Source organism: Musa acuminata, chromosome BXJ1-9 (genome assembly GCF_036884655.1).
Source record: "Musa acuminata AAA Group cultivar baxijiao chromosome BXJ1-9, Cavendish_Baxijiao_AAA, whole genome shotgun sequence".
Lineage (NCBI taxonomy): Eukaryota > Viridiplantae > Streptophyta > Magnoliopsida > Zingiberales > Musaceae > Musa > Musa acuminata.
The window spans coordinates 5,021,496-5,049,063 of record NC_088335.1 but is presented as its reverse complement, the minus strand read 5'-3'; the positions used below and the strand labels follow the sequence as shown (position 1 = coordinate 5,049,063).

The 27,568-nt window shown below is 35.4% G+C and overlaps 3 protein-coding genes across 3 annotated transcripts; 1 reads left to right on the top strand and 2 right to left on the bottom strand.

The window, feature by feature from the left end:
* The first annotated feature begins 9 nt into the window (after positions 1-9).
* On the top strand, positions 10-5,564 carry LOC135592662 (furostanol glycoside 26-O-beta-glucosidase-like). The gene is made up of 13 exons (XM_065082261.1): positions 10-340; positions 459-528; positions 875-933; positions 1,032-1,107; positions 1,315-1,392; positions 1,494-1,581; positions 2,076-2,325; positions 2,542-2,657; positions 2,769-2,989; positions 3,134-3,165; positions 3,924-4,023; positions 4,302-4,410; positions 5,211-5,564. Exons 1-13 carry the CDS (start codon positions 71-73, stop codon positions 5,377-5,379), a joined length of 1,638 nt encoding a protein of 545 aa, XP_064938333.1. The 5' UTR covers positions 10-70; the 3' UTR covers positions 5,380-5,564.
* A 111-nt stretch (positions 5,565-5,675) lies between these two features.
* Positions 5,676-11,291, bottom strand: LOC135594485 (4-coumarate--CoA ligase-like 7). The gene is made up of 5 exons (XM_065084863.1): positions 11,054-11,291; positions 10,829-10,974; positions 10,693-10,760; positions 10,547-10,649; positions 5,676-5,846 (listed from the first exon to the last, which is right to left on the bottom strand). The coding sequence occupies exons 1-5, from the start codon at positions 11,289-11,291 to the stop codon at positions 5,676-5,678; spliced, it is 726 nt and encodes a 241-aa protein (XP_064940935.1).
* Positions 11,292-13,140: 1,849 nt separating this feature from the next.
* Positions 13,141-27,154, bottom strand: LOC135592659 (exocyst complex component 5-like). The gene is made up of 24 exons (XM_065082259.1): positions 26,694-27,154; positions 26,373-26,600; positions 26,216-26,290; positions 24,856-24,957; positions 24,623-24,673; positions 24,424-24,529; positions 22,112-22,231; positions 21,929-22,020; positions 20,451-20,619; positions 20,290-20,366; positions 20,091-20,189; positions 19,908-19,998; positions 19,157-19,242; positions 18,879-19,052; positions 17,981-18,034; positions 17,768-17,896; positions 17,566-17,658; positions 17,344-17,484; positions 16,162-16,259; positions 15,999-16,083; positions 15,300-15,358; positions 13,864-13,962; positions 13,704-13,787; positions 13,141-13,579 (listed from the first exon to the last, which is right to left on the bottom strand). Exons 1-24 carry the CDS (start codon positions 26,754-26,756, stop codon positions 13,504-13,506), a joined length of 2,451 nt encoding a protein of 816 aa, XP_064938331.1. The 5' UTR covers positions 26,757-27,154; the 3' UTR covers positions 13,141-13,503.
* Between the last annotated feature and the right edge of the window lie 414 nt (positions 27,155-27,568).

Sequence of the window (27,568 nt, the reverse complement as noted above, 5' to 3'; positions counted from 1 at the left end):
TTCGCCACAGAAGCATAAGGAGTGTGTGTGTGTGTGTTATCCATCTGCAGTGGAAACAGCAAGCATCGCCATGGCTCTCCTTAATGTTCCTCTGAACAAAGGAACCCAGGCTTCTCTTGAACTCCCCAAGGTAAGCCAATATGGATGGGTGAGCGGCGTGGGGAAGGCCAGGGTGCAACCTTGCCATGGCAGGCGAACCCTCTCTCCCATCCTGTGCTCTTTTCAAGGGAATGGCAATGTGGCTGTCAAGCCCCCGGCTACACTCCCTGCTCATGTCACTTTGGGGAGAAGCAGCTTCCCCCCTGACTTTGCCTTTGGCGCTGCCTCTGCTGCTTACCAGGTCTCTCTCTCTCTCTCTCTCTCTCTCTCTCTCTCTCTCTCTCTCATATAGATACATTTATATAGAGTAGTAAATAGCCAACAAAATGGTAACTGAAGTGAGGTTGATAATGGTGCAGGTGGAAGGAGCATGGAATGAAGCAGGAAGGGGGCCAAGTGTATGGGACACTTTGACCCATGACCATCCAGGTTTTTGACCTTAACAATGAAACAAGTGTGCAAACTTGTGTTTGTATATATATGTTTGTGTATTGAGATATCTAAGCTCTATAAGATACTATTGCACAATGCGATAGATCTATATGTGAGTCCACGTGTAAACATCATATATGTCATTTAATATAATACAAATATATTTTTATTCGAAACAAAAGAGAGTAAACTTTTGATGGATTTGACTCCAAATGCTCGACAAACACGTAAAGTGTCACCTATCCCTTTAATGTGTCGAAGCTGAGCCTTTGGATTTTTGCTTCTTATTTGCATTATTTATTTGTAGATTGATTTCTTAGGTTAATGATACTTTGTTTTCCAGAAAAAATTGCAGACAAGAAAAATGGGGACGTAGCGACCGATTCCTATCGCAGGTACAAAGTAAGTAAATGGGGTTCCAAAAGGTCAAATCTCTTAACTGAGTTTTCATGTTTTTTGTACTTTTAAATCATGTGATTAAGACCTTATTTTAATTACAGGATGATATTGAGATTATGAAGAATATGGGCATGGATTCTTATAGGTTTTCCATTTCTTGGTCAAGAATCTTACCAAGTAAGCCTTTTTATTTCCCTCTTATTCTATTCTATATGGATATTGCTAATAATGTGGACCAAATCATTTGGAACAATATTAAGTGTTATATCATCAGTGATACAATTTATCTAGTGATATTTTTTATTGAAGGAGAGGGAAGAGTTTACCACACTGTTTTGTATGTCTATGCAATGACTAAGCATATAACAATGTTCTTGCATGCAGAGGGCACAATAGAAGGTGGCATAAACCAAGAAGGAATCAAGTACTACAATGACCTCATCAATGAACTCCTCAAAAATGGTGAGAAAAAAATGTCCAATAATCATTCTATCTAATTCTCTCTATTTATCTTATTGAAATTATATGTAAAATGGATTTATCTTTATTTTCTAAATGTCTAGGTATCAAACCCTATGTGACTCTCTTCCATTGGGATGTGCCACAAGCATTGGAAGATGCATATGGAGGTTTCTTGAGTAGTAAGATAGTGTAAGCATCTGAGTCAACTCATGATTCTTCCATAAGGCTTTGACAATAATAATGAAGTTAATTTATATGGTAGCAAATTTTTGTAGTTTAGGTATTACTTCACCAAAATCTTGATTGATGTTCACATGATAATCCTCACATACTGTGTAGCTATTCAAAGAGTATAAAATCATTGCCTGAGGTGAAATTTGTGAAAGAAGATACAGTCAAACTTCACTGTGTTCTAAAATATCAACCAACATAAAATACATACTGTGTTCCAAAACCTTTGAGCCATTACACATGTTATGAATCCCTTGTCAGTTGCTTTTTGATCATTATCTTTAAAAATTAATTAGTAATTTAAAATGCTAAAAAAAATAATTTTTAGTGCAAAATTTTCTTACTGGGATTCCATCCAAGTATCATGCTTCTATATATATATTTTTTTTGTAAGAATAATTATGTTAGACATGTCATGTAATCTGATATCATCTTATTTTATCTTTCCACAGGAATGACTTCAAAAACTTTGCAAGTGTATGCTTTCAAAAATTTGGTGACAGAGTGAAGCATTGGATCACACTAAATGAGCCATGGTCTTTTAGTAGCATGGGGTACTCCCTTGGCAAACATGCACCAGGGAGATGCTCTCAACTCTTGGGATGCCCAGTGGGTGATTCCTTGAAAGAACCTTACATTGTTACTCACAACCTCATCTTAGCTCATGCAGCTGCTGCTACTTTGTACAAGAAAGAATTTAAGGTAATTGTGAAGTTGGTTGGTATTTTTCTATTTGCTTACCTTTTGACTAAAAATTTGATAATTCTTCATTATACTAAAAAAACTATGCCTTTTGTCTTAAAAATTTAGATTGCTTACGACCGACCGATATTTGAATTAATTTTGATAATTATATTTTTGCATTAACATAAATTATTTTCTTTAGAGTAATTTAGATTGATATACATTTTATTTCAGGCAATTCAAGAAGGTGAAGTAGGAATAACGCTTGTGAGCATGTGGTTTGAACCATATTCCACATCTCATCAAGATGTAGAAGCAGCCAATAGGGCTATTGATTTCATGCTTGGATGGTTAGTACATAATGTCTTCTTGTATTAGGACAATGCATATACATGTATACTTTTCATATTTGTGTGAATTGAAGTGGATGATTAACTAATATATTTTTTCATCATATTTAGGTATATGGATCCTTTAGTTTATGGAGACTATCCTTTTATTATGAGAGCATTAGTTAAAGAGAGGCTCCCATATTTCACAAACGATGAGGCAGAGATGATCAAAGGCTCTTATGATTTCATTGGGATTAACTATTACACTTCAAGATATGCAAAGGCGACACCAATGTCTCCAAACTACACACCTATCCTCAGTATTACTGATTCATATGCTGAGCAACTTGGTATGTTGATATTTTTAAATCTCATTAAAATTTGTTCTCTATTTATATTATTAATTTAATAGGCTTCCTTTCTTTTTTCTTTTGTCAACTACATCACATAATTTTTATTACTTTATCTAATGTGTTTTTATTTCCTTTATGCAGATTCTAAAAATAATGTCCCAATCGGAGAACTCGTAAGCTCATATTTTCATTGATTCCATTATTTTTTCTGATATTCTATGTCACCAAAATTTTGTAGATCATATACACTAGACTTATGTGTATATTTAGATGTGTGTAACTCTTTGTTTGTGTTATTCTTTAGATTAGCCCTCATGCAAGTATATACGTATGTATGTATGTATATATATATATATATATATATATATATATATATATATATATATATATATATATATATATATATATATATATATATATATATAATTATTATCTTGTATATTGTATTAATGTGATATAGTGTTTACAAGTAATATCAGAAAATAACTAACTTAAAATAAAAGATTCAAACAAACATTTTTTTCCTTTTTATTTGATGATAAATGGTATGCATTATATATTTTAGTGCCGCTCCTATAACTCTTAATATATACTATAACAAAATATACATTTTCTAGCTTAAGGAAGGAATAATATCGAATATAATACGTAGCTGCATTTTAATTCCTTTATCCAAACTTTAGACATTTTATCACCTTCCACAATCACACATCCATCACTTGTTCAATTGAGTCTATGCAAATTGATAATTATTTTAGTAGTTTCCATATTCTTAATTCAAATATATGAGCTCATAGATTCATAATATTACCTAACTTTTATCAATGCAATTAATATATTAGTTATTTGTGTTATCCATGCATAATGCTTGCTTGTTCTACATTAATTCTTATGTCTAAATAGTCAATATATTTATGTTTCTTTGTTGCAGCAAGGCACTTGGATAAATGTTTATCCTCATGGTATGAAAGAACTTTTATTACATATGAAGAAGAGATATCAAAATCCGCATATTTACATTACTGAGAACGGTTAGTAGAAATCTCATCACTATTTTATGAAGTTTAGAGTTAGCTTATAGAATTGGATTGTGAAATTGATGTCTTAAATATGAACTCGAAAGCTTTGTGTTTAAGCATAACTAATGATGCATGAAATATAAGTAAATAAATAAATATATATATATATATAATTTTTTTGGTGCTATATTTTAGATAAAAAACAATTATGCACCATTTTATTCAAGTAGTATAAGAAGTTGCTTAACATAATAATTCTTTGGTACATTGATTTAAGTTATTATTTGTAGGAACATGTGAGTTGGATAACCCAAAACTGCCTTTGGAGGAAGCTTTGGAAGATCAATTCAGAATAGATTATCTTTCTGTTCATCTAGCTGAGGTTCGACAAGCCATTCGGTATGCTATTAATCTCAATGTAAATTACTTTGGTAGATCTTTATATAATTGATTCTGTGATTTTAAATAAATTTATTGCACTGATAATATTGAAAAATCTACTATGCTATTAATAAACCACATTATTTGTAGACATATAAAACCGTAAGTCTTAATTATTTGAGCTCGAGTACATGCATTCTTTTTCGTTTCTAAGGTATATAAAAAGCTATGTATTTAGCAATGTTTAGAGTAATATGAACTTAAAAGATTGATTTGTTAGGAAGAAACTTACCAAAGCCAAAAAAAAAAAAACAATCAATAGCATATTGTCAAAATTAGAAGGCTATTTTTGAAATTAAATATTTATTTTTAATAAGTTAATCATCACATTCTTGTTATGATTATTGTCATCTTCTTTCCGATATAAACAACCAAAGAAATCCACTATTCATATCATTTGGGTATTATGATGGTTCCATGCATGGAAGAAATTTCAATTTAGTTTGTCATTTAATTTAGCTATTTCACAATCCACTATTCTTTCAATAGAAAACTTGTTTTGATGTATATATATATATATATATATATATATATATATATATATATATATATATAGTACTTTATTCTACCACAGTAAAAATTTATATACCATCTTCAACCTCTTCTTGCTTTCTTCTCTCATCCATTTTCTATTTAATGTTCCTTACTCTTGTGATCTGCTATAAAAAAAGATTGAATTTAATTTAAATCGTCAGAGCTATACAGTCAAAAGAAAATTCTGATCGATCTTCTATCGTATTCTGCTTTCATCATTGCAGACAGGGAGTATGTGTAAAAGGGTACTTTGCATGGGCTCTCACAGACAACTTTGAATGGGAGCAAGGCTACACCCAACGTTTCGGGCTCACCTACATTGACTATGACAACAATCTCAATCGCCACCTCAAGTCATCTGCCCAGTGGTACACTCGGTTCCTTCACTCCTAAGCTCCTGCTTGAGATGCTCCCTCCTTTGGCCATGATGATGATGGTCAAAGGAGATGATGAGAATAAAGAGGGGTCGAGTGATTATTTCCTCAAGCATTGATTAGTACAAGTTTGTGTGTAATGAAACTTGATCCTTTGTGATTTGTAGTTTGATGCTATGGAAATCTTTCTTTCTTGTGTGAATCCATCATGATTTTTAGTGCGTGATTGCAATGGTCTTTGTTTATATTTGGAGGTAGCAATGAATGATGTTGACTTCACAGAAAGCTCCGATCAACCATAACAACAACTTCTAGTCATATTCCATAGAGATGGCATAAGATGCATGGGACTGTGTCGTACGTAGTCTGCCACTTCACAGTCTCGACATGGTTGCGCAGTTGGGACCTCAGGATCTTCCCGTACGCTGTTTTGGGAATCGAGTTCGTGAACACAACTCCGCGAATCTTCTTCTTGTATGCTGCTACCTGTAACACACATGAGACGCGTCAGCTTTGATCTTGGTTGGGTCTGGGCTCCGAAGGAGATGGATGAGGGAGATGTTGGAATTAAACTTGTTCAAGTATGTTCATTGCATCAAGTGGGAGAATCATTACATCAAGAAGAAAAAATGGATTAAAAATCTATAGAAAGATAAGTCAAATTGGTTATTGGTTCTTGAAAGGGTTTCTTGAAAGAGAATGATTCAGCTTGAATACAATTAATATAATGTATCTTTGGGGACTATATAAACCCCATATGTTGGGTCATGAGTGAAATAGAGTTTCTGAAATTTGTAAAGAGTTTTTCTTGAGAGAAATATAGAAGATTGAAGCTTGTCATACTCTTCCTCTATTTGATATCTCTATCCTCTCTTCCTATCAACATCAACATTTGGTATCAGAGCATAGGTTAAGCTATGACTTCTTCCTCAAGTGTCATCCAACTCCAGATCCCCAGATTGACAAAAGAAAATTATGACATATGGTGCATCCAAATGAAGGTTCTTCTAGGCTCCCATGATGTATGGGAGTTTGTAGAAGATGGATTTGCTGAACCAAGTCCAGCAGAAGAAAGAGCAATGAATGCAGAAGGAAGAAAATAACTCAAAGAAAGAAGGAAGAAGGAGAAAAAGGCTTTGTTCACAATCTACCAAGGCCTTGATGATACAATGTTCGAGATCCTAGCTCCAGCAAATACTTCAAAGGAGGCTTGGGAAATGCTTCAAAGAGCATTCGGTGGTGTTGATAAGGTAAAGAAACTTCGTCTACAAGTTTTACGAGCTGAGTTGGAGAAATTATAACAAGGTACTTCTGAAACCATTTCTGATTACTACTCAAAAATCATTTCTATTGTTAATCAAATGAGACGAAATGGTGAACAAGTAAATGATCAAAGAGTAATAGAAAAAATATTGAGATCTCTAGATCCAAAATTTGATTTTATTGCTGTTGCGATCGAAGAATCTAAAGATTTGGAAAAAATGTCTTTAGAAGAACTTATGGGTTCCCTTCAAGTTCATGAACAAAGGATTACAAAAAGAGAAGAAGAGAAAACTATGGAGCAAGCACTACAAGCTAAGTTTGCTCTTGAAAATAAAAGAGAATCAAATTCTCGAAGAGGAAGAGGACGAGGACAAAGAGGAAGAGGAGGCAGAAATCAGACCAATCAAGAATCTCCAAACAATGAAGGTGGTGGAGAAAATTCTAGCCAAAGAGGCCGAGGTTATGGTCAAGGACGTGGCCGAGGCCGTGGACGTGGCAGAAACTCTAAAAGGTCTGAAATACAATATTATGTTTGCAAAAGGTATGGACATTATTCTTATGAATGTTATTATAATCCTAACAATCAAGATGATAAGGCAAATTTTGTTGAGGAAGAAAAGAACGTAAATCAAGTTTTATTAATGAGTTATGATAATTTGAAAGAGGATCAATCTATGACATGGTATCTAAATAGAGGAGCTTCAAATCACATGTGGCATCAAAGAGCTATTTTCAGAAATAGATACAAGCTATTCCGGGAACATTACATTTGGCGATTTGTCTCAAAGACCAGTAAAAGGCAAAGGTAAAATTCTCCTTGAACTTAATAATGGCAAGGAAGTATGCATTTCAGATGTTTATTATGTTTCTGATATGAAAAATAATATTTTAAGCTTGGGACAATTACTTGAAAAAGGTTATGAAATTGAGATGAAAGATATGACTCTCAACTTCGTGATAAGAATAAAACATTGATATCACATGTGAAAATGGCAAGGAATAGAATATTTCCTCTACATTTGAGTATTTTTTATCAATCAAATTGTTTTAAAGCTGATATTAAGGATATTTCTACACTTTGGCATCTTAGATATGCTCATTTAAATTTTGAGGCTTTGAAACTTCTAGAGAAATATAATATGGTGACAGGAATGCCAAAAATTGATCGTCCAACAAAATTGTGTGAAGTATGTGTCATGGGTAAGCAAGAAAGAAAGCCTTTCAAAGTGAAAAGGACAAAAAGAGCATAGAATCGACTCGATCTGGTGCACTTGGATGTTTGTGGCCCTATCAATTCAGTAACACTTGGAGGAAGCAGGTATTTTCTTATATTTACTGATGATCATAGTGGCAAAACTTGGGTTTACATGTTAAAAGAAAAGAAAGAAGTTTTAAGCAAATTCAAAGAATTTAAGGATTTGGTTGAAAGACAAAGTTATTGTAAGATTAAATGTTTAAGAACAGATAGAGGTGGTGAATATATATCAAATAAATTTGAAAGTTTTTGTAGAAATAATGAAATTCTACATCAATTCATCATGCCATACACACCTCAACAAAATGGTGTCTCGGAAAGAAAAAATAGGACTATCCTTAATATGGTCCGATGCATGTTAAAGGAAAGAAAAATTCCGAAAGAATTTTGGGGTGATGCTGTTGCTTGTGCAGTTTATTTGCTTAATAGGTTTCCGACAAAGCGAATTGGTAATGTTACACCAGAAGAAGCATGGAGCTTACAAAAACCAAGAGTTGATCACTTAAGGATTTTTGGAAGTATTGCATTTGCCAAGATACCAGAAGAAAAGAGAAGGAAATTGGAGGATAAAAGCCAGAAATGTATTTTGTTAGGTTATCCAGAGAATTCTAGTAGTTACAAACTCTACAATCCTATCACAAATAAAGTTGTGATGTCAAGAGATGTTGAGTTTGATGAACAACAGATTTGGAACTGGAAAAGTGATGAGCAGCATAAGAAAGCTATAGCTTCAGAAGAAGATGATACAATACAAGCAAGCACCGAAGTGGCTTTGCCAGCATCATCACCTAGATCAGCTAGGTCACATGATTCAAGAAGTCCAATTATAAGAAGGACAAGACCGATTCAGGACCTATATGATGTGACTCGGATTGATACTAACAATGATGAACTTTCTTTATTTTATCTTTTTGCAGGATATGATCCATTAACCTTTAAAGAAGCTTATAGAGATGAAAAATGACGACAAGCTATGAATGAAGAGATTCATGCCATTAACAAAAATAATACATGGGAGCTTACTACACTTCCAGAAGACCACCAAGCTATCGGTGTTAAGTGGATCTTCAAAACAAAAAGAAATGCAAAAGGAGAGGTGGAGAAATACAAGGCCAGATTGATTGCAAAAGGATATAAACAACAATATGGGATTGATTATGAAGAAGTATTTGCGCCAGTTGCTCGATTAGAGATACTAAGATTACTTATCTCTTTAGCAGCTCAAATGAAATGAAAGATTTTACAAATGGATGTCAAATCAGCATTTCTTAATGGAGTTATTGAAGAAGAGGTATATATTCAACAACCCCCTGGTTTTATTATTCAAGAACAAGAAGACAAAGTATATAAGTTAAAGAGAGCTCTTTATGGGCTTAAACAAGCCCTACGAGCATGGAATTCTCGAATAGATACTTATTTTATTCAAAATGGTTTTTCTAAATGTCCGCATGAACATGTTTTCTATACAAAATCTAACTCTAATGGAGATATCTTGTTTGTATGCCTGTACGTAGATGATTTAATATTTATAGGCAATAGTAGCTCCATGATTAAAGATTTTAAGCACTCTAAGAAAAAGGAGTTTGAGATGACCGACTCGGGCTTAATGACTTATTTCCTTGGTATCGAAGTTATACAAGATAATGAAGGAATTTTTATCTCACAAGAAAATTATGCAAAGGAGGTTTTAAAGAAATTTTCCATGGAAGATTGTCATCCTACAGATACACCTGTTGAATATGGCACCAAGTTGACTAAGGAAGGTGAAGGTACATACATTAATCCAACTTATTATAAAAATCTAGTTGGATGTTTAAGGTATTTGACATGCACTCGATCTGATATACTATTTGGAGTTGGTTTAATAAGTAGATTTATGGAAGTTCCAAAGACATCTCATTTAAATGTCGCTAAAAGAATTTTACGATATATCAAAGGAACAATTGAGTATGGAATGTTCTATTCATCATCTAAAAAGTTGGAGCTCATTGGATATAGTGACAGTGATTGGGCCGGAAGCTACGATGATCGGAAGAGTACAACTGGATTTGTATTTTATTTTGGTGAAGCTACATTCACTTGGTCTTCAAAAAAGCAACGAATCGTTGCTCTATCCAGTCTATCATGAAAGATCGAAGCATATCGATACAAGATTTCATTTCATAAGAGATCATATCAAAAATAAAGAAGTGGAGATACATCATGTCAAGACAAGTGAACAAGTGGCTGATATACTCACAAAACCTCTTAAATTTAAAATATTTCAATAACTTCGAAGGAAACTTGACATGCTGGATGGAACAAGTTTAAGAGGGGAGAATGTTGGAATTAAACTTGTTCAAGTATCATAAAAAGGTTCATTGCATCAAGTGGGAGAATTATTACATCAAGAAGAAAAAATGGATTAAAAATCTATAGAAAGATAAGTCAAATTGATTATTGGTTCTTGAAAGGGTTTCTTGAAAGAGAATGATTCATCTTAAATATAATTAATATAATGTATCTTTGTGGACTATATAAACCCCATATGTTGGTCATACTTTTCCTCTGTTTCTGAAATTTATAAAGAGTTTTTCTTGAGAGAAATATAGAAGATTGAAGCCGGTCATACTCTTCCTCTGTTTGATATCTCTATCCTCTCTTCCTATCAACATCAACAGGAGATAACCTTCTCTGCAACGAAACCCATGACTCGTGCTTCTGTTAGGTCGTGGCCTGGTTGCCTCACTATGAACGCCACGGGTATCTGACCTGCTTCCGCATCAGGATACCTGTCGTTTGCACAGAGAGAGAGAGAGAGAGAGAGGGAGAATGGTAACCACAGCAGCATCGGCGACTCCTGGTAGCGACTGTAGCAGGTGCTCCAACTCCGCCGGTGGAACCTGCAGCTCACCCACGTTATCACGGTTGAACACTCGTTCTTCCACGAAGAGAGAGTTACTGCGCGAACCTGGTAGGCTTTGTTCTTGATCAGCTCCTTCAGCCTGTCCAGCACGAACAGGAACCAGTCGCCGTCGAAGTAGCAGAGATCGCCGGTCTTCAGCCAGCCGCTGGAGTCAAAAGCCCGCCCATTGGCTTCCTCATCCCCCACATAACCTGATCACAGAGAAGAGTAGATGACTTCGTTTTCTGCTTTACAAGCTGCTACTACTGCTACGCTCTCATGCTATATCACCTATCAGGCATGCAGGGCCTCGAATCCGTAGCTCTCCAGATTGGCCGATCGAGAGGGGTTGGCCTGTGACAGTATCCACAATCTTGGCCTCGACGTCTTGGGAGAGGCTGCCGACCGACCTCAGACGGCGGCACTCCTCGTGACCTATCATCGTTGATATGCCGCCAGCTTCGGTGGATCCATACGTCTGATGTACATCATTAAGAGATCTAAACTCCTGTATTCGACGACGATGCATCCTCTGTTGATGGAGATATTAATTTTTTTTACTTAAATTATAAGTATTATTATATTAATTATTTAATATGTCACGTAGGTAGACTCTAATATTTGTTAATTCAAACTTGATATTAGTTATTTTAGACATGAATTAATTATAATGGTTTATGAGGTTCATGACCAAAATTACAAGGACTAAGATGAACTTTAATCATAAATTATATGTATTATTATATTAATGATTTATTATGAATCAATAAGTAGACTCTAACATTTGTTAACTCAATCTTGACAAAAGAAACTTATATGTTATGTTTTTAAAAATATAAATATTATTTTAAATATAAATAAATATAAAAATTTAAGAGATTTATGATAAAATCCGATGGACTAAGATGGATATTAACATTATGTATATAACCGTCAGACATTTGAAATGTTGTCGAATAACTGAATCACCCTTGAGTCGATTGGCTGGGCGATTACTTTACGTCCGCTACTCATTCATTCCCCTAAAGTATCGCCATGTGAGTCACCATCTCATTTCTTCGAATTTTCTATCGAACCCTTTCGCGCGTGGGTGGAGGTTTCTATCGAACCCTTTCGCGCGTGGGTGGAGGTTTCTATCGAACCCTTTCGCGCGTGGGTGGAGGTGATAGTGCATTTTTTGTGTCCGTGAATCAATCGGTCCAACTAGCTCGTGCATGATCGGGAACGCCTGAACCGCCCGATGATTTCTTATTTGACCCAAATAACCGGATCAAAATGGGCGAGTGCTAACGGAAGGAATTAAAATTCAAAGGAATATAGAAAAATACGCAATTCAAAAAACTTCAGAAGACTCGATATGTAAAAATCCCATTATATAATTTAAATGATATAAAGAACAAGAAAAAAAAAAAGAAGAGAAATGTTTGTGAAACATTATACTGAGCTCCTCCTTTTGTCCTAAATAAACACATGCCTCGGACAACATTAACCTTAAAATGATCGAAACGCGCGCGCACAAAGTGTATTTGGAGTTGTCGGTACAAATTGTTTGTCCTTGTGGGAGCATGCACACGATTGTGTCTTGATCATGTGAGCAACCCATCATCATCACCTAAAAGAAGACTGTCTGGTATATTACTTAAAAGAACACACATCGATCGGATCTGTCTTTGCTCATCTTAATCTCTAGAGCATCCTCAATCCAAGATCCAATCCAATTAAGCCTATTATATGGATTTTTTTTCTTCTCTTTTTTTGTTTTCTCTAATCTATGTTGCATGCAAATCTCGGTCAATCTCATCATATATATCATATATTTATGATAACATTCCAGAGAGACATTTGAGGAGGCTACAACAAGAAAGCAAAGCACACAGGGATCGAATAAGGGTTAGGGTTAGCATTCTCCCTAAGCTAACAACTCGATCATCCTAATAAGTCTATCTTGTCATCTAAATTTGATAGTGATCTTTGTGGCAATAACAATTTCAAGATTAGCGCAAGCATCTTGTCATGAACTCACCATCTTTTTTATCTAACATCTCAATCATCCATCAACGTAAATTTTATCTAATGATCGTTACTTATGACATAGAAAAAATTAAAATTTACATTAACAAATGTAGAAAGACTAAAATAAAAATAACGCACCACACCTGAGACATAAGGTTAAGTTGCTTTCCAAATCATTTGGAGAATTAGATGGCTTCTTGAACGAAGTCACCATCAATATAAGTTATCTAACATCTATCTAAACGGAGAGAGATAGCTTTAAGGAGTGGTAGGCAGTGTCACTGGAAGTGGGAATAACAACAAAACATCAGTTATAACTGATGTCCTGTTGTTTTGTGACATCAGTTACAAGAAAACACCAGTCAAAACATCAATCTCCACTATCTTCTTTTTGCATATGCCCTTTCATGTCCTGTTGTTTTGTGACATCAGTTAAAAGAAATGACATCTATTGCACGTTATCCACTCAAACAATAGTGCAAACATCAGTTAAAAGAAATGACATCTATTCGTTGTAATGCAAAACTAACACGAAGTGGGCAAAATTAATTACAACAAAATACTGGAAGGAAATAGTTTTCTAATTCATGAACACTAGTGAGAATCAACGACCACCTGATAGTAGTAGACACTCCCGACAGCCAGAACTTCCAAATGTGGCAGCTTCCATTTGCTCCGATTCTACAAACTGAGTGACTCTTTGTGCTACTGCTTTTGTTCTATTGAAACTATGAGTCCGTCTTCAAGCTGTTGAGCATGGATGAGATTTTAGCAGTCTTGAAGTCATCTCTAAGTTGAATGAACCTGAAAAAAGTCAAAAAGAGAAAGATCATTAAAAAAAGTCAAACCCATCTTATTTTGACGGTGAACAAAATTTTTAGGTTGCTTAGAAAAGGTTTGTAATGACAAAAAAGCTGGTGGTGGATACCTCAATGCATCTTTCCTGATGCTTGGAGTACCCTCAAACAGGGAAGCAAGGCTTTCGGGTGCCACAATGAAGACATTTGCCACTCTGTAAACGATCGTATGTTAGATTGTATGATCTACACTCCCAGCTAATAATAAATGATGTGGATGAAATTACATACATGCCCAACAATTCAAAATTTTCATCAATGGAAGGAGCACTGAAGCTGCGAACGAACTCCCCATACTCTGTGATGTCACGTTTCAGCCGCAGCCCACCACTGTGAATGAGTGTTCAATATGAGAACCACAGGTGATTCACAAAAGCATCAAATGCAGAATTTTGATTTATATCATATGCTGTTGGCTTCTTTTTTCTTCCTCTTAAGAAAACTAGAAAACTTTAGTAAAAAAAAAACTTATTAAAAATCATGAAAACCCAACTTATATAGCTGAATCAGAGGCACAGTTACATTAAGAAACACTCATTCAAAAGAGAAATAATTGATGGTGTCACATTGTAAGGTAATCAATCCAGTTAACATAGTATTTTAAACAAAATGGTAGGGATGAGAAACAAGAATACAACTGAATTCCAACCTATGAAGAAATTCTAGTTTATTCGAAAAAGTTGAATGACTAATGCACTTATACAAACTACAGAAAGATGAAGTGCTTCAACAGATTTAGTGTTGGCTACTTCTACTTGCAAACATTTCTGTGGGGTAAAATCAAGCAGTGTTATTACCAAGACAATATACATATAGTTTCAAGGAGGTCTGTCAATGGCCCCCTTTGTCGACCTGAAAAACATGTTTTCATGCAATCAATAATCTTAACTATGATGGCAAAGAAATGAACATTACGCTGCTATTTTGATTTGAGGCTTCTCTTAACTTGAATTTTCATTGTAACATCAGTTCATCAAGATAACCTTGTTTAAGTGCTCATTTTCTATACTCGTAGGCAGAGACAGGCTTGGACAAAACCTAGTTTCTTTATTAAAAAAAATGCAAAGGACCTATTTTTCTACTCAGGTTCAGATTCTTTTGTTGATATCTGTTCTATATCAAATAAATTTCCATTGATTTTTAAACCATTTCAATATTAACATCAGAATTATAGCCTAGTTTGTGCTTTGCACAAATAAATATATAGTAATATAACAGCGGCATGCCTTAAACAAATATATGTCATCCATTACAAAGTAACTGGAAAGAAGTAAATCTTATACATTGGTCAAAAATACAGTCATTAGAATAACCATAAAAAGGACAGTTTCTTCACAAAAATGACATAAGGATCCGATGTCATGATAAGTATATGATACATGATGACATCATCATTGCAAAAAGAAATCCTCTCAATGCAGAATCAACAAGTATCAATTTTGTTTAAAAAAAGTCCAAATGGCGAATTTTATGATCCTGTTATTACATCGACTTGCATTTGCTCTGGTGAGATTATAAACTTTTAATGAGGATGGTCACACTTTTCGGTAGCTTTACTATAAGCATTTGCAAATCACACTAAGTTCCAATATAATAAGAATAAAGGACATTTTTGAAGAATATTTTCTGGTAATACTGACGTACTCAAAAGTAACTTAAATGGTTACCTTGCACTAAAAGTAAACTTCTGCCAATGGTTAATCAGCCCCTTGTGCAAGCGATTCCCCTGAAGTTACAGAATTCCATTCAATAAGTCAATATCCACTAAATGTGGGGCCAGTTTCTCATGCATTAACAATAGTAAAATTTCTGATAATCAAGAATATAACATAGGCATATGCTGATGTATGACGAATAGCAAAATTGAGCAGGCTACAATCAGAAAAACTTATTTGTTGATCTCGAGAACAAATACATGATCAACATTCAATGTATTGCATTTCCATGTCTGTTTAATAGTACGTCTGGTAGAATTCACTCCTATAATATGGTTATGTAGGCACGGCTATCAGTAGATGACTACTGGTTAGCTAATTATCCCATTTCTAATATGTTACATGCCGGTCCTCAAAATGCTACAGTAGCACAATGAATATATGCACCAGGTTTAAATAGTTAAGGAGAGATTTCTACCATCTGGATATTCAACTATATCAGAAGTGCAAATTATTTTTTCTAAGGCGGAAAAAAAGGGATAAACTCAACTTAACAGATGTGAGACACACAGACATGAGCATAATTAATGAGGACAGAGTACTTATCATTCTTTGACAACTACAATTGTGTAATTTACCAATTAGTCAGTCGATAACATGTAACAACAATTAAAGATTCATAACCAAAGATTTTTACATATGTAAGCTTACCAGGTCTGTCAAAAATGACTGCTTGTTGAGACCTTCTAGAGCACTGAATGCAGACTCAAGCACACGAGACAAGTAGGCTACGACTCTGAAGATGTCCCCATTGAACACATTAGTGATACATGAGTTACTACCCAAATGTCGAGCAAAATAAACTCAAATGCACCTTATGCACGCATTTGTTGGTCGATGGTCTGGAGCATTTCCATCATCAGGAGTACGGTAGTCTGTAGTCTTTTGTTCTGCGGACAGCAATCGCTCAACCTGCAAAAGGTATATACAGAACTGATAAAACCCAGATAGTAGCATCCACCTGGAATTTGAGAATTAACAAACTTTACATGCAAAATTAGGAAAAATTAGCAAGAAAAAGGATCGCCAATAAGGGAAACATATAACTCTGATGTGGCATTAGTACTGCCAAGGTACTCTGATGTGGCAACAAATTGCTTTGAGTTTACACCATCCTATATTTTGCACATCTTGATATTAGTAGAGTATGAAGAGTAGGTTGACAGTATTAAGTTGCAAAAGTCTAAGCATCCAAATCTTTTGTTGATCAAGGATGGTGTTAGACACACCATGATTTTAAAAACTGGTTGGACCGGTATATATGCCGATTGGTATTTGGCAGTCCAACCAGGAACCAGCACCCAAACCAGGTTGTCCTTACTATGACTAATCAGAATATGTCACCAATAAACAACATAAACTATGGGCTCTATTGTGAATCTTCCTAGTAAATTTGTCCATTGAAAAAAAATGTAATGATATAAACTTAATACCTGACAAAATCCTTTAGTAACTGGGAATTCTGTGCTTGCACCTCCTATTATCTTACATTACTAATTACTTCAATCTTGAAATAATTAATCTGAACTCAAGAGATGTAAATTTTAGGTTACATTTGGCAGCCCGATTGTTTATCCAAAATCCAACCTGCACTTAAGTTAGATTGACATTTAACAATTTGAATGCAAGCTAATTAAAATAAACAAATCAAAACTATATATTCTAATGAGTTTGAGTGTGATTACCTCAGTCCAAAATACACCCCAGGTTCTAAAAAAATTAAGCATCTTTAGAATCATGGATTTATGTTATAAGAAATAAGTGAAATAGACGACTTCCATCTAAATCTGGCCACAAATGGCACGATCTGGCTTTAGTTTTTGTAATATATTTGACATCCATTCTACCAAAATCGGTTCTACCCGTGTTTTATTTAATACCTCAACAACCTAATACTCTCATGATCAAAGCAGTGTTCCAAAGAAATAAAGAGAAAGGTGGATGTTTCAACTACGATACAGGGAAAAGAAAGAAATAAGACTGTACAAATACTGACCTCAGCCATGACAGTTTCAATACACTGTTGAAGACCCTTCTGAGCAGCACCCTCTACACTAGAGACAGCTGTGCCCATCTCTTCAAGAGACGCCGCATGAGCATCAGGTGGTAAGAGCCGAGAAATAGTATTTGAAAAATACTAAAAAAGACAGCAATTGTTAGTGGTAATGTCAGTTGTACATAGTATAATAAACAGTAAAGATGTTTCTGGATGGTTTACTTGCTGGAGTATTGCCACGCTACTAGCACACCGTTGCACAGCAATCATGAATGATCTGAAACTACTCTCACCAGCAGCAGCAGCAGCCTCGGCCTGTAATTGTTCACAATATGCTAGCCTTACGATTGCATGCAAATTGTATCGATGTCAATATACAAAAAGGTCAGCATGAGGAAGAAAGATAAATGTAGAATAACCATACGGCAGAAGCAGCTGCTGCAGCCACTCTTCTGCTGACACTTGCTCCAATAACAAATCTATCCCTTAAAGCTGCAGCCTCATTTAAACTCTCTCTGGCCCGCTCAAGTCCTTCAGTTAAATACTGGCTAACCTATAAAGAATTCAGCATTATAATAAAACAAATTAAAAGGAGATAAGTCAGCATAGTAAATATGATTATTTGTCCCAAACTTACTTGTCCCAATAAGCAGGCAAACACCGATCTCACATTACCTGCAAGGATAGTGGGCTGCAAAACAGTGTTATCCAACAATTAGCTAAATGAACAAATCAAAGAAATGCATGTTAAACACATGCTTCTTGTTATTAAGCATGTTAGAAGAAAAAAAATCTGCAACTTTAACCTTTTGCACCTCACATCCTTTAACAAGTGAGTCATCAGCATCCCTTGACTTTTACCAAGGTTATATACCAATAGTAACCTTGTTCCAAATAAGAACTCGGGGCGATCACTACCCGTCTAATGAATCATTTATCTACCAAGCATGTGCTATGGAAACATCCTAAAATTTTCAAGATAAGTGAGAAGACTCAAAATGAAAGCCCTCTTCCACTATTCATTGGTAATTATGATGTTAGTCCTCTTTAACTGAAAATTTATCATAACCATGTAACAGGTAGTCAGGTACTACCTCTTGGGAAACCATAATCATAAAACCTTCAATTCTTATTCTTTCTCTCATGATATTTTTCAAAATTTGGATAAGAATCCCATAACAAAAGATAAGTAACCATTAAGGATGATGGTATGCCACAGAATCATTGGCATGTCTTGTTTACCTTCAAACACAGTCTTCGCTTTGTTATTTGTGTTGCACAAAATGTTATAGGACATGCACAAAAGATGGACATAAATTACGAAATGCTAGAACAGATTCTAGATCATCATGGCTGACCAACAAATATTGTTTGCTAATACACTTAAAAATATGTTAAAAGACAACAAAAATACAAAATTTGGAAAAATAGTAAATACCAATATCCATTAAGTCAAATCTCTATCAGCTATCACCAACTATATACTTAAAACCAAAATGTTGGAGTGAGTTTTTAAGGGACAAACTAGTGCTAACCTGTGAAGAGAATAAAGTACATCTAGATATTGCTTCCTCATTCCACCGCACAAACTCAGTTACTATAGTAACTGATATCTGTTGGCTTGCAGATGGACTTATCGCTGCTTTTGTACGTGAGATTGTCCCAGTTGATTCAGATTGTTGCTGAGCTTCTGCACGCAACTCGTCCATCTGCAGCACAAGGTCAAAGCAGCCAGTATTTATGTACTACAATCGTAAAACGAAAAATATTGAAACAGAATAATAATTTTCTATTAGCACATATGAAATTAAACCTTCGACTGATACAGCTGTTGTAGGGATGCTTGCTCATATTCTGGATACTCGTCTTTGTGTGGAAGAAACAGCGACTCCGTGAGACCTGATAAGATAGGATAAAATACTCGAGTAGTGTGATCTCCAACAAATTGTAAAATAATATGAACTACTTATTAAGGAATACTGAATCTTGAGAACATCTATTATATGAGCTTGAGCTCAAAATAAAAGATTTTAAGCCAACAGCATCATTCTGATTGTGGCTGAGCATTTAGACTGACCAAAAACAGATTCACTGAGTTACTAAGATTTAAAGAATGAAAAAAACCGAAAAATTGATCCAATCTCGGTTTATCTAGCTAAAACCTAATTCAACCCAAACCAAACAAAATAATGTCTCTGTATCATAAACCCATCGCATAAAAACGGACAACTGATCTTGACCAGTCCCTATAAATACACATTTATAGCCCAAGCATAAGCCTCATTCTCCTATCTAATCCCAACCTAACCAACCCTCAACTCGCAGTCGATGTCTATCTTTCCCCTGAAGGTTGATATGTGTTTGTAGCTTCTCTACTAGTGTTTATATTGTTGAAATATTTTTTTGTGAATTATGCATGTTGTAATAGAACTTAAGGCTTAAAATAGTATTTACTAGCAAGTAGTAACTAAAAGCATTAACCCAGAAGACTAGCAACGACTCATTCAGATAGTAGAAGAAAAGTGAATCAGATGAATTTATGATACTTATTCTATTGTATATACCTTCAGCATCCAAGTCACCGCAGCCAACAGATTGTAATTCTTTAGCAAGATCTTCTGTTTTCTCATATGCCACAGCAAATATTCTTAAATACTGCAGATCCAATTCAAACACCAGAAATTAATATGAGATTCTTAGTGCTTCTAATATCTAATTGAAATGCACAATCTATCAGCACATCTTACCAGAAGAAGGCCACCCTGATTGACAGGAGGTAAATTCACAAGGGATGGCTTTTCTAGTAACCTGTCCAGAATTGTACTTACTCGCTGCTCTAGAACCCGCTGAGACACAGACAAATGAACAGAAATTAGTTGTCTTACACGTCCAAAATTGCAACTTGCTTCAGCATTAATGAGGATTTACAGACTTCCAATTATATACCTGCACAAGAATTGACATGACATCGTTAGGTGATGGAAAAACAGCCATTATCGTTGCTGCCTCTTTTCTCACAGTGTCTGTAATCAAAGTCAACAAATACAAACCATGAAAAAAATGTCAGCCAATTGTTTAAAATTTAGTTGGAGAGGGTCAATTACAACCTGTTATTTCTTTGTATAATGTAGAAAGGCCACGTGCAATGTTACTAGGACCAGCTTGTAAACCCTGGTCACCAAGAACTAAATTGATATCTGTGTTCATAACCTCTACATCGATAAACATAGGTCGTGAAGCTACATAATGTTGCATGGCACTAGTCCCCCTGTTAAACTGCACATGAAGTTATACAAGTCTTTCATTAGAGAAATGCTGTAACTTCAGCAAACATAGATATACTTGAGTTTTGCAAAATAATAATCTCTAATTTACAGTTTTAGCTTCAATGAAGTCTCTGGTAAATCAGTAAATAAGCATGATATAAAACCATATATAGATGAGAGTAACAGGAGCATGCTCGATGAAAGTAAAACTTCCAAAAAAGACACAAAAAGAATTATCAAGAAAAATGAAAATTGTAAAAACATAAAAAGATGACACTTGAGACTTGAGAGCAAGGTTCGCAATACCGTATCGTACCGGTATTTCGACCTGGGCTCGGTATCGGTATGGTACGGTATACCGAGCGGTATACCCAGGTGTACCGAGCCGTACACTCAGGTGTGCCGAGTACTGTAGCACTGTTACAGTGCTACAGTGCACTCGGACCGGTAACAGGCGGTCCGCATACCGGCAACCTGTCGAACCGGTACGTACCGCCCGTACCGGGCGGTACAGTTCGGTACTGCAGACCCTGCTTGAGAGTATGTAGAAGATGAAGAAAAGAAAGCATCTGACTTATAATTAGAAATAAAATTTTAGAATAAATAAAATACAATAACAGTAACATAGATGGTTATCTATAGATGCATTATACAATTCAACCTGATTTCAAAAAAAATTAAAAATTAAACAAACCAGAAATATATATTTTCTAGATTTTTCAAACTGAATTAATTCCATTAGTCCAAACATAAAACATGGGCTTGATGGTTTGTGCTAGTGGAGTCAATGAGTTATGTATAGTTTGTGTTCTGATGAAATGCATATACTAGAATAGGACTTTTAACACAAACCCAACCCATATAATAATTAAGCCAAAAGCTACCTCAACCGACCTAAAGATATGTGTGATCTCAGCCAATCTATGTAACCTTTTTAATGAAGAGGTTCATCAGATCAAATTAAGGTTGAGAAAACTAATTTTTTGAGATTTGACCTGCTCACAAAACCTGAAATTTGACATGAACAATCTGATAAGCCCAGTAACTACACAATTTGACTCATTCAGAAGATTCAGGCATGATACAATTAAAACGGTATGCAAAAGCCGAGAGATTAATGCATCAAACTGATTATTAATTGGGTTAATTCAAATTCCTGTTGTCAAAATCCTAAATCCAAACTCCACCCAATCAATAATTGGGTTTAATCATGTGAACCCATTTGCAACCCAAACCCATAAGGAACTACCTAAACCTGCCATCCACAAAACTCAAAACACAATGTTACCAGACATACCATATCAGCAAAAGCTACATACCTGAGATAATATCTTGGCGCATTCTGCCATCGTAGACAATTCTCGCCTCTGTGATGCTGCATCAAATCTTGATAACAATCTGTTCTCCAACTCTAAACAAGAAAAAGATATCTATATGAATATATAAAAGAATGGAAGGAACATGAAATACTTATCAGAAAACCATGTACTTCCAAAGCCTACCATTACAATAGTCTTGAAGATTTCCAACTGCAACTTCGAGACCCCTGCTAGCATTTGCAGCACCCACTGCTGATGGCATATTAATTCCATGTGTTCCAACATCCTCCTCAGCAAATGATCCTATCATTTACAACAAAAGTTGCCAATGATAACTAAGAGGGCAAATAACCACAAATGACTATATGTGTATATATGTATATGTATATGTACACACACACAGATATATATATATATATATATATATATATATATATATATATATCCAAATAGTTAATGGAAGTCAACTCCACACAGAAACCACCATTAACCTATAAAGGAGCCATGATAAACATATGCCAGCGCCTAATCATTCCATCTTGGACATCTGGGACTCCTGAAGGATCTGATTTCACCTCGAAATGGCAGGATTGTTCTCCTTCTCTGTTGTGTCGTGTAAAGAAAAAGAACAACAGAATCTTAAGATCATCAGACACCCCGCCCATATTGTCAACAGAATCCTTCAATGATTAAAAGTTGAAGAGGAATTATTTTAGTAAATTATTTTGGGCCTCTATGATAGGAAATTTCAAGTGTCTTCAGTACAAAGATCTATCCTTAACTTGAGCAATCTTGTTCTTTGAGTTTCTTGCCTTGTATTTTCTCTTTCATCTTTTGTTTTCTGTATTTATTTCATGCTCATAATAAGTTAGGATTGTAGCTTTACTGTGTCAACTTCCAAAAGGCAATCACAATTCACAATTACCACCTCTCTAATCCATTTCGTCTTTAGTATTTAGAAATGCAAGGATAGTAAAATCTCCAAATACAACCATTAAGAATATAACCTACTTTCTAATACCAAGTATTTCCAGTCCTTTGTACCCATATCCATGGGAATACAGCATTTCACGTAACCAATATAACAGGTAATGCAAGCAACAAGATCATTTGCACAATTGTTTCAAAACATTTGGTAGCATAAGATTCATCATTTAAGGTCCTTAAATCAACTACTACTACTTTTCTCCTAACCAATACGAAAACAGGAATTTATTAGACAACCATGCCCCTCCAACCCCTTAATAACTAATCTCAGTTTTCCAAAAAATTTTCAACAAGAGCTCAATAATGATCTTGGGCAAGCATGCCATAGCAATTCTTACAACCACTATATTTATATAACTTGAAATCTATGTTAAGCTCTCCCATAATGAACATGAGCAAGAATCCATCCTAGTCAAGTGTACTTTTTTTTTTATCTTGTTTGCCATGCAACATAAACAACTTCTTGACAAGCAAACATATTGTAAAAAGTTGATTGCTTCAGTACAAAGTCCTCTATCCATTACTTGTCATCTGCAAACCTGTCATTCAAAAGAAAACTGACTTTATCCGCCAGTCTTTTTTTACTGACCCTTCCAAAAGTACCACCAGTCTTTCCTAAGGGATATGCTAGTCCATTCCCTAAAAACGATTCCATCCGGTCCAACAAAATAGAAGTCAAACAAGGTAAAAGGCTACAAGCAAGGGCTTGGTACATCAACAAAACCGAAAATGAATACAATGTCTTGGATGCATTATATCTTTTAGTTCACGCTCCTGATTGAACTCATCTAAGTCCTGCCACACCAAACACTTTGTAGAGCTCTCTGTACACTGAGGAAGATCTAGATCAGTTTAACTATATTCGTAACTGCTAATAAGGAAGCTAATTTCATTTGGATTTCTTTCCTCAATTGACTGTGTAGTCATTATAGCAACAAAATAACAATAAATCTAGCACAATTTAGTAATTGGCAATTCTAAATTCCTGAAACAAAAATGGTCAGAAAAAAAATGCAGGTTTATTGAGCAGTTTCACCAGCACTCACTTTATTATATAAAGAGACATTGGAAATCAATCATAACAAGTATATCTACCATTATTTTGTCTAATGAGAGGAAAAAGAAAGGTGACTAGGATTCCATTTCCACACCTAGTCAAGAATGCCCAAGGAGCTATGCATGTGAACAGGTGATCTCTAACAAAAAGATACAGCAGTAAACCAATGGTAAATGGCAAAGAATAAATGTTCAAAGAAAAACAAAATATTAAACTAAAAAAATCCAATACTGAACTAGGGTCAGATGTATGCAGATATGAATCCACAGATCTGAAGATCATTACTGTGGTTCAAATTTTGATGCATAGGTTGCTATGGAGCAATCTTAGCACCCTTGGTCTATAATTAACTAGTCATATAAATTATAATATCTAATGAAGTACAAGTTTGTATAAATAAAGAAATTAGAAAAGGATGAAGACCCATAAGATAGAGAAAATGATAACTTACGCAATTTCTGAGCAATTGAAGCAGCCTCAGCAACACGACTGTCATCAGAAAACAAAGGTGAAAGTTCCATAAGGTCACCAGGACTGCTGTTGAACTCCATCAAGTACTGTAATTTTTTTTGAAAAATTAAACTGAACTCGGTTAGCAGAAAATGGAAACAGAAGAAAAAATAAATAGCCTCAAGTAATTGCTTCATTACCTTAATAAGCTCAATGGTCTGACTAGCAGTTTTTCTCTGAGAATCTGCACTCTAACAATCAAAAATAGAATAAATAAAAATTCAGTGAATTGCAAGCTATGATTGCCTTCAAGCATGCACAGACTAAGAACTTCTTTGGACATAAATCTCTGTTGCAACATAAGCATGTGTAAGAGAAGCAGCATCGTCCCAAGTAATGCTCCTTCATTTATTACCCTACGCAAAAACTTTACCTGCAGATGGTCCCCAATTTTGGCAGCAGTTTGTCCCACACTAGAAATTCTGGAGTCCAGTCTCTGAAAGCTTTGATGTAGACCATCTACCCCTTTTTCAAGCTGAAACAATGAAGAAAAAAGTAAGCAGAAATATATGAAATACTAGTGCTCATTGCTTCCATAAAGATCAACTTATATAGCTTAACCAAGTTGTTCCTAATATAGTGGGGAAAGATAATAATTCATTTTATGTGGTAGATGGCAAGTAGAAAAAAAAAATCACAAACATTCATGCCCAACTTTGTTATCGAAAGAAAATAGACAAGTATCACATTCTTACATGCAAGCAATACTAGATCGAGCATTTTGGAAGGTGACAAGGGATTTCAACTTGTCCAACAAGCAGTGATAAGAGTAGCTATAATTGGCCACATAACCCACCTAAAAAATCAATGCTGGACTCTAGAAGAACAAGGAGTTGAGTATATAAGTAAATGTTTTTTTTTTCAGATTTTACTCTCAATTGAAGGACAGGTAGCATATGCACTCTTAGTTAAATCTACATGTTTAAATACCTGTTTTTCATATTAATCAATAGTCAGATGAAAGAGACTTCGCATCACAGATCTGCATGAAACACCTAAAGAGAAAAAAGGGGATATGATGGAATCACAAGAGGGTAATTTTGAAGTTTTGACGTTGAAGAATCACAATAACCTTTAGAAGCATACTGCAAGAGACAAGCAAAACAGCATGTTCAGACAGGGATGTAAAAGGTAGTGACCATCAATCAGCATGAGATAACTTATGTAGAAAGGCCTGCTTCCAATAAGCAAACATGAGTACCAGAATGCCAAGGAAGACATCCTGTTTCAGCAGTATATACAACTATTATGTGCAACAAGAAAAAGGTAAGATACTCCTGACGTTGCATGAGGTAACACTCTTATACTCATACAACTGTATGCTAAAGTGATGTGTTATTCTTCCCTTCCATTGTCATAATGCACTTTTAGCTCAAGATGAAAGTCTAGTATGACAAGTTATATTTGTGCTACCATATTTCCATACCCTGTCAATCATCCACTCACAGCCCTACACCAAAGAATCAACAGATGATCCACGCCCTTAACTCTACTGATGACCACAAGTGCCAATAATAAAGACTGGTATTCATAATTTATCTTTCCTTGGAAGGTCCCAAAGTCCAAAGTTTAGGTAATCTGAAAATACTTGCTAAAAGTTGTTTTCTAAAACGCAAGATTTACAGTAAATAGGCACAAATCTTCAAATGATTTATAAAACCTTTGGATCGAATTCCATTCACAAGAGTTATTTTCTCCATGATCACCTATAACTAAAAGCATGTTGTGCTAACCTCAGCAAGCGTCTTACGGTGCTTTGCATCTTGGACCTCAACTTCCTTCTTCAGATTCTGGAGTCTTCCATCGATCTTCAACCAAAGTGCATGTATTTAGCACTCAGCGGAAAACAAAATCAACATTTGACACCAAAAACCTTGGTTGATAAAGAACCTGCTGCCGGAGATCAACCAACTCCTTGCAAGAATCCTTGAAAAGCGCGAGGAGATCCTCCACCGCCGGGAACATCGGAATCGCCGTCCCCTGCAGCCCTCGCATAGGGCCATTCGACAGCGCGTCCTGCCCTCCTCCGCCATCCGCGCCATCGGCATCGTCTTCTTGGAACGAGGGGAGAAGTTCGTTCACCAAATTTCCAAACAACGCATCAAACGAGAAATCTCCCTACAGTTCCCCAGAAACAAATCAACCGCGAAAGAAGATGACGAAATCCCTGCTCCACCGAGCAGAAAGATCCTAAAAATGCAAAGGGAATACCTTGAAATCGTCGATGTCCAGGATGAGAGGGAGAGTACCCGCCGATGCCTTGGGTGATCCCATCGGAGATGGAAATCCAGGAGATGAGGAATTCGAGGGTACAAGAATGATCCGAAGGTTTCAAGAATGAGCCGAAGGGTTCGAATGGAGGCAGCGGATGGAGGAAGCGTCGATCAAAACTCGAGATCTATCTTGCCGCTCTGGAAGATTGTAGCCTAGGGGAAGATGAAGCGAAGGGCGGGCGCAAGAACGACTCGAAGGCTTCAAAGGGAAGCGTGGGTTAGGGTTCAAGATCTACCTTGGCGCCAAGGTCGTGCGAGGGCGAGCCGGCCGTCGTTTCTTCCGCAGCTCGGCGGTCGATCTGATGCTGTTATCGGTCGAGAGGCGAAGAGGGTGGCTTTTTAAGAGAGACGGGCTGAATGAAGAGCGGAAGCGCAGGACGGCTTCCGGCCGCAACTGTTGGCTTTTACTTTCTACCCGGCTGCCACGCGCTATTAAATTTAAATTAATAGTAAAATGGTAAATATATATATATATAATATCTGAAACAATAGATTAAGTACAAAAGTAATTTCATTTTTCTAAATTATTCCTGAATGATAATGTATTAAGCGTAGTTGGCTCGCAAGTCCCAACCCATCAAATTCGTCAGCCCAATAACAGTAAGTAACTACCTATATGCATTAATTTTTTTCATAAAACAACATACATATTTATCCATCGAAAATCAGATTATTCACCCTTAAGTTTGAATTTGACATATAAGCAATCTCTAAGCTATCGTTTATTAGTTGAAACTCTAATATATATATAATCTTATAAAAACTCATCGTGACGGTAAAATATATTAGGAATATGTTAGATTTTTTTTTTTT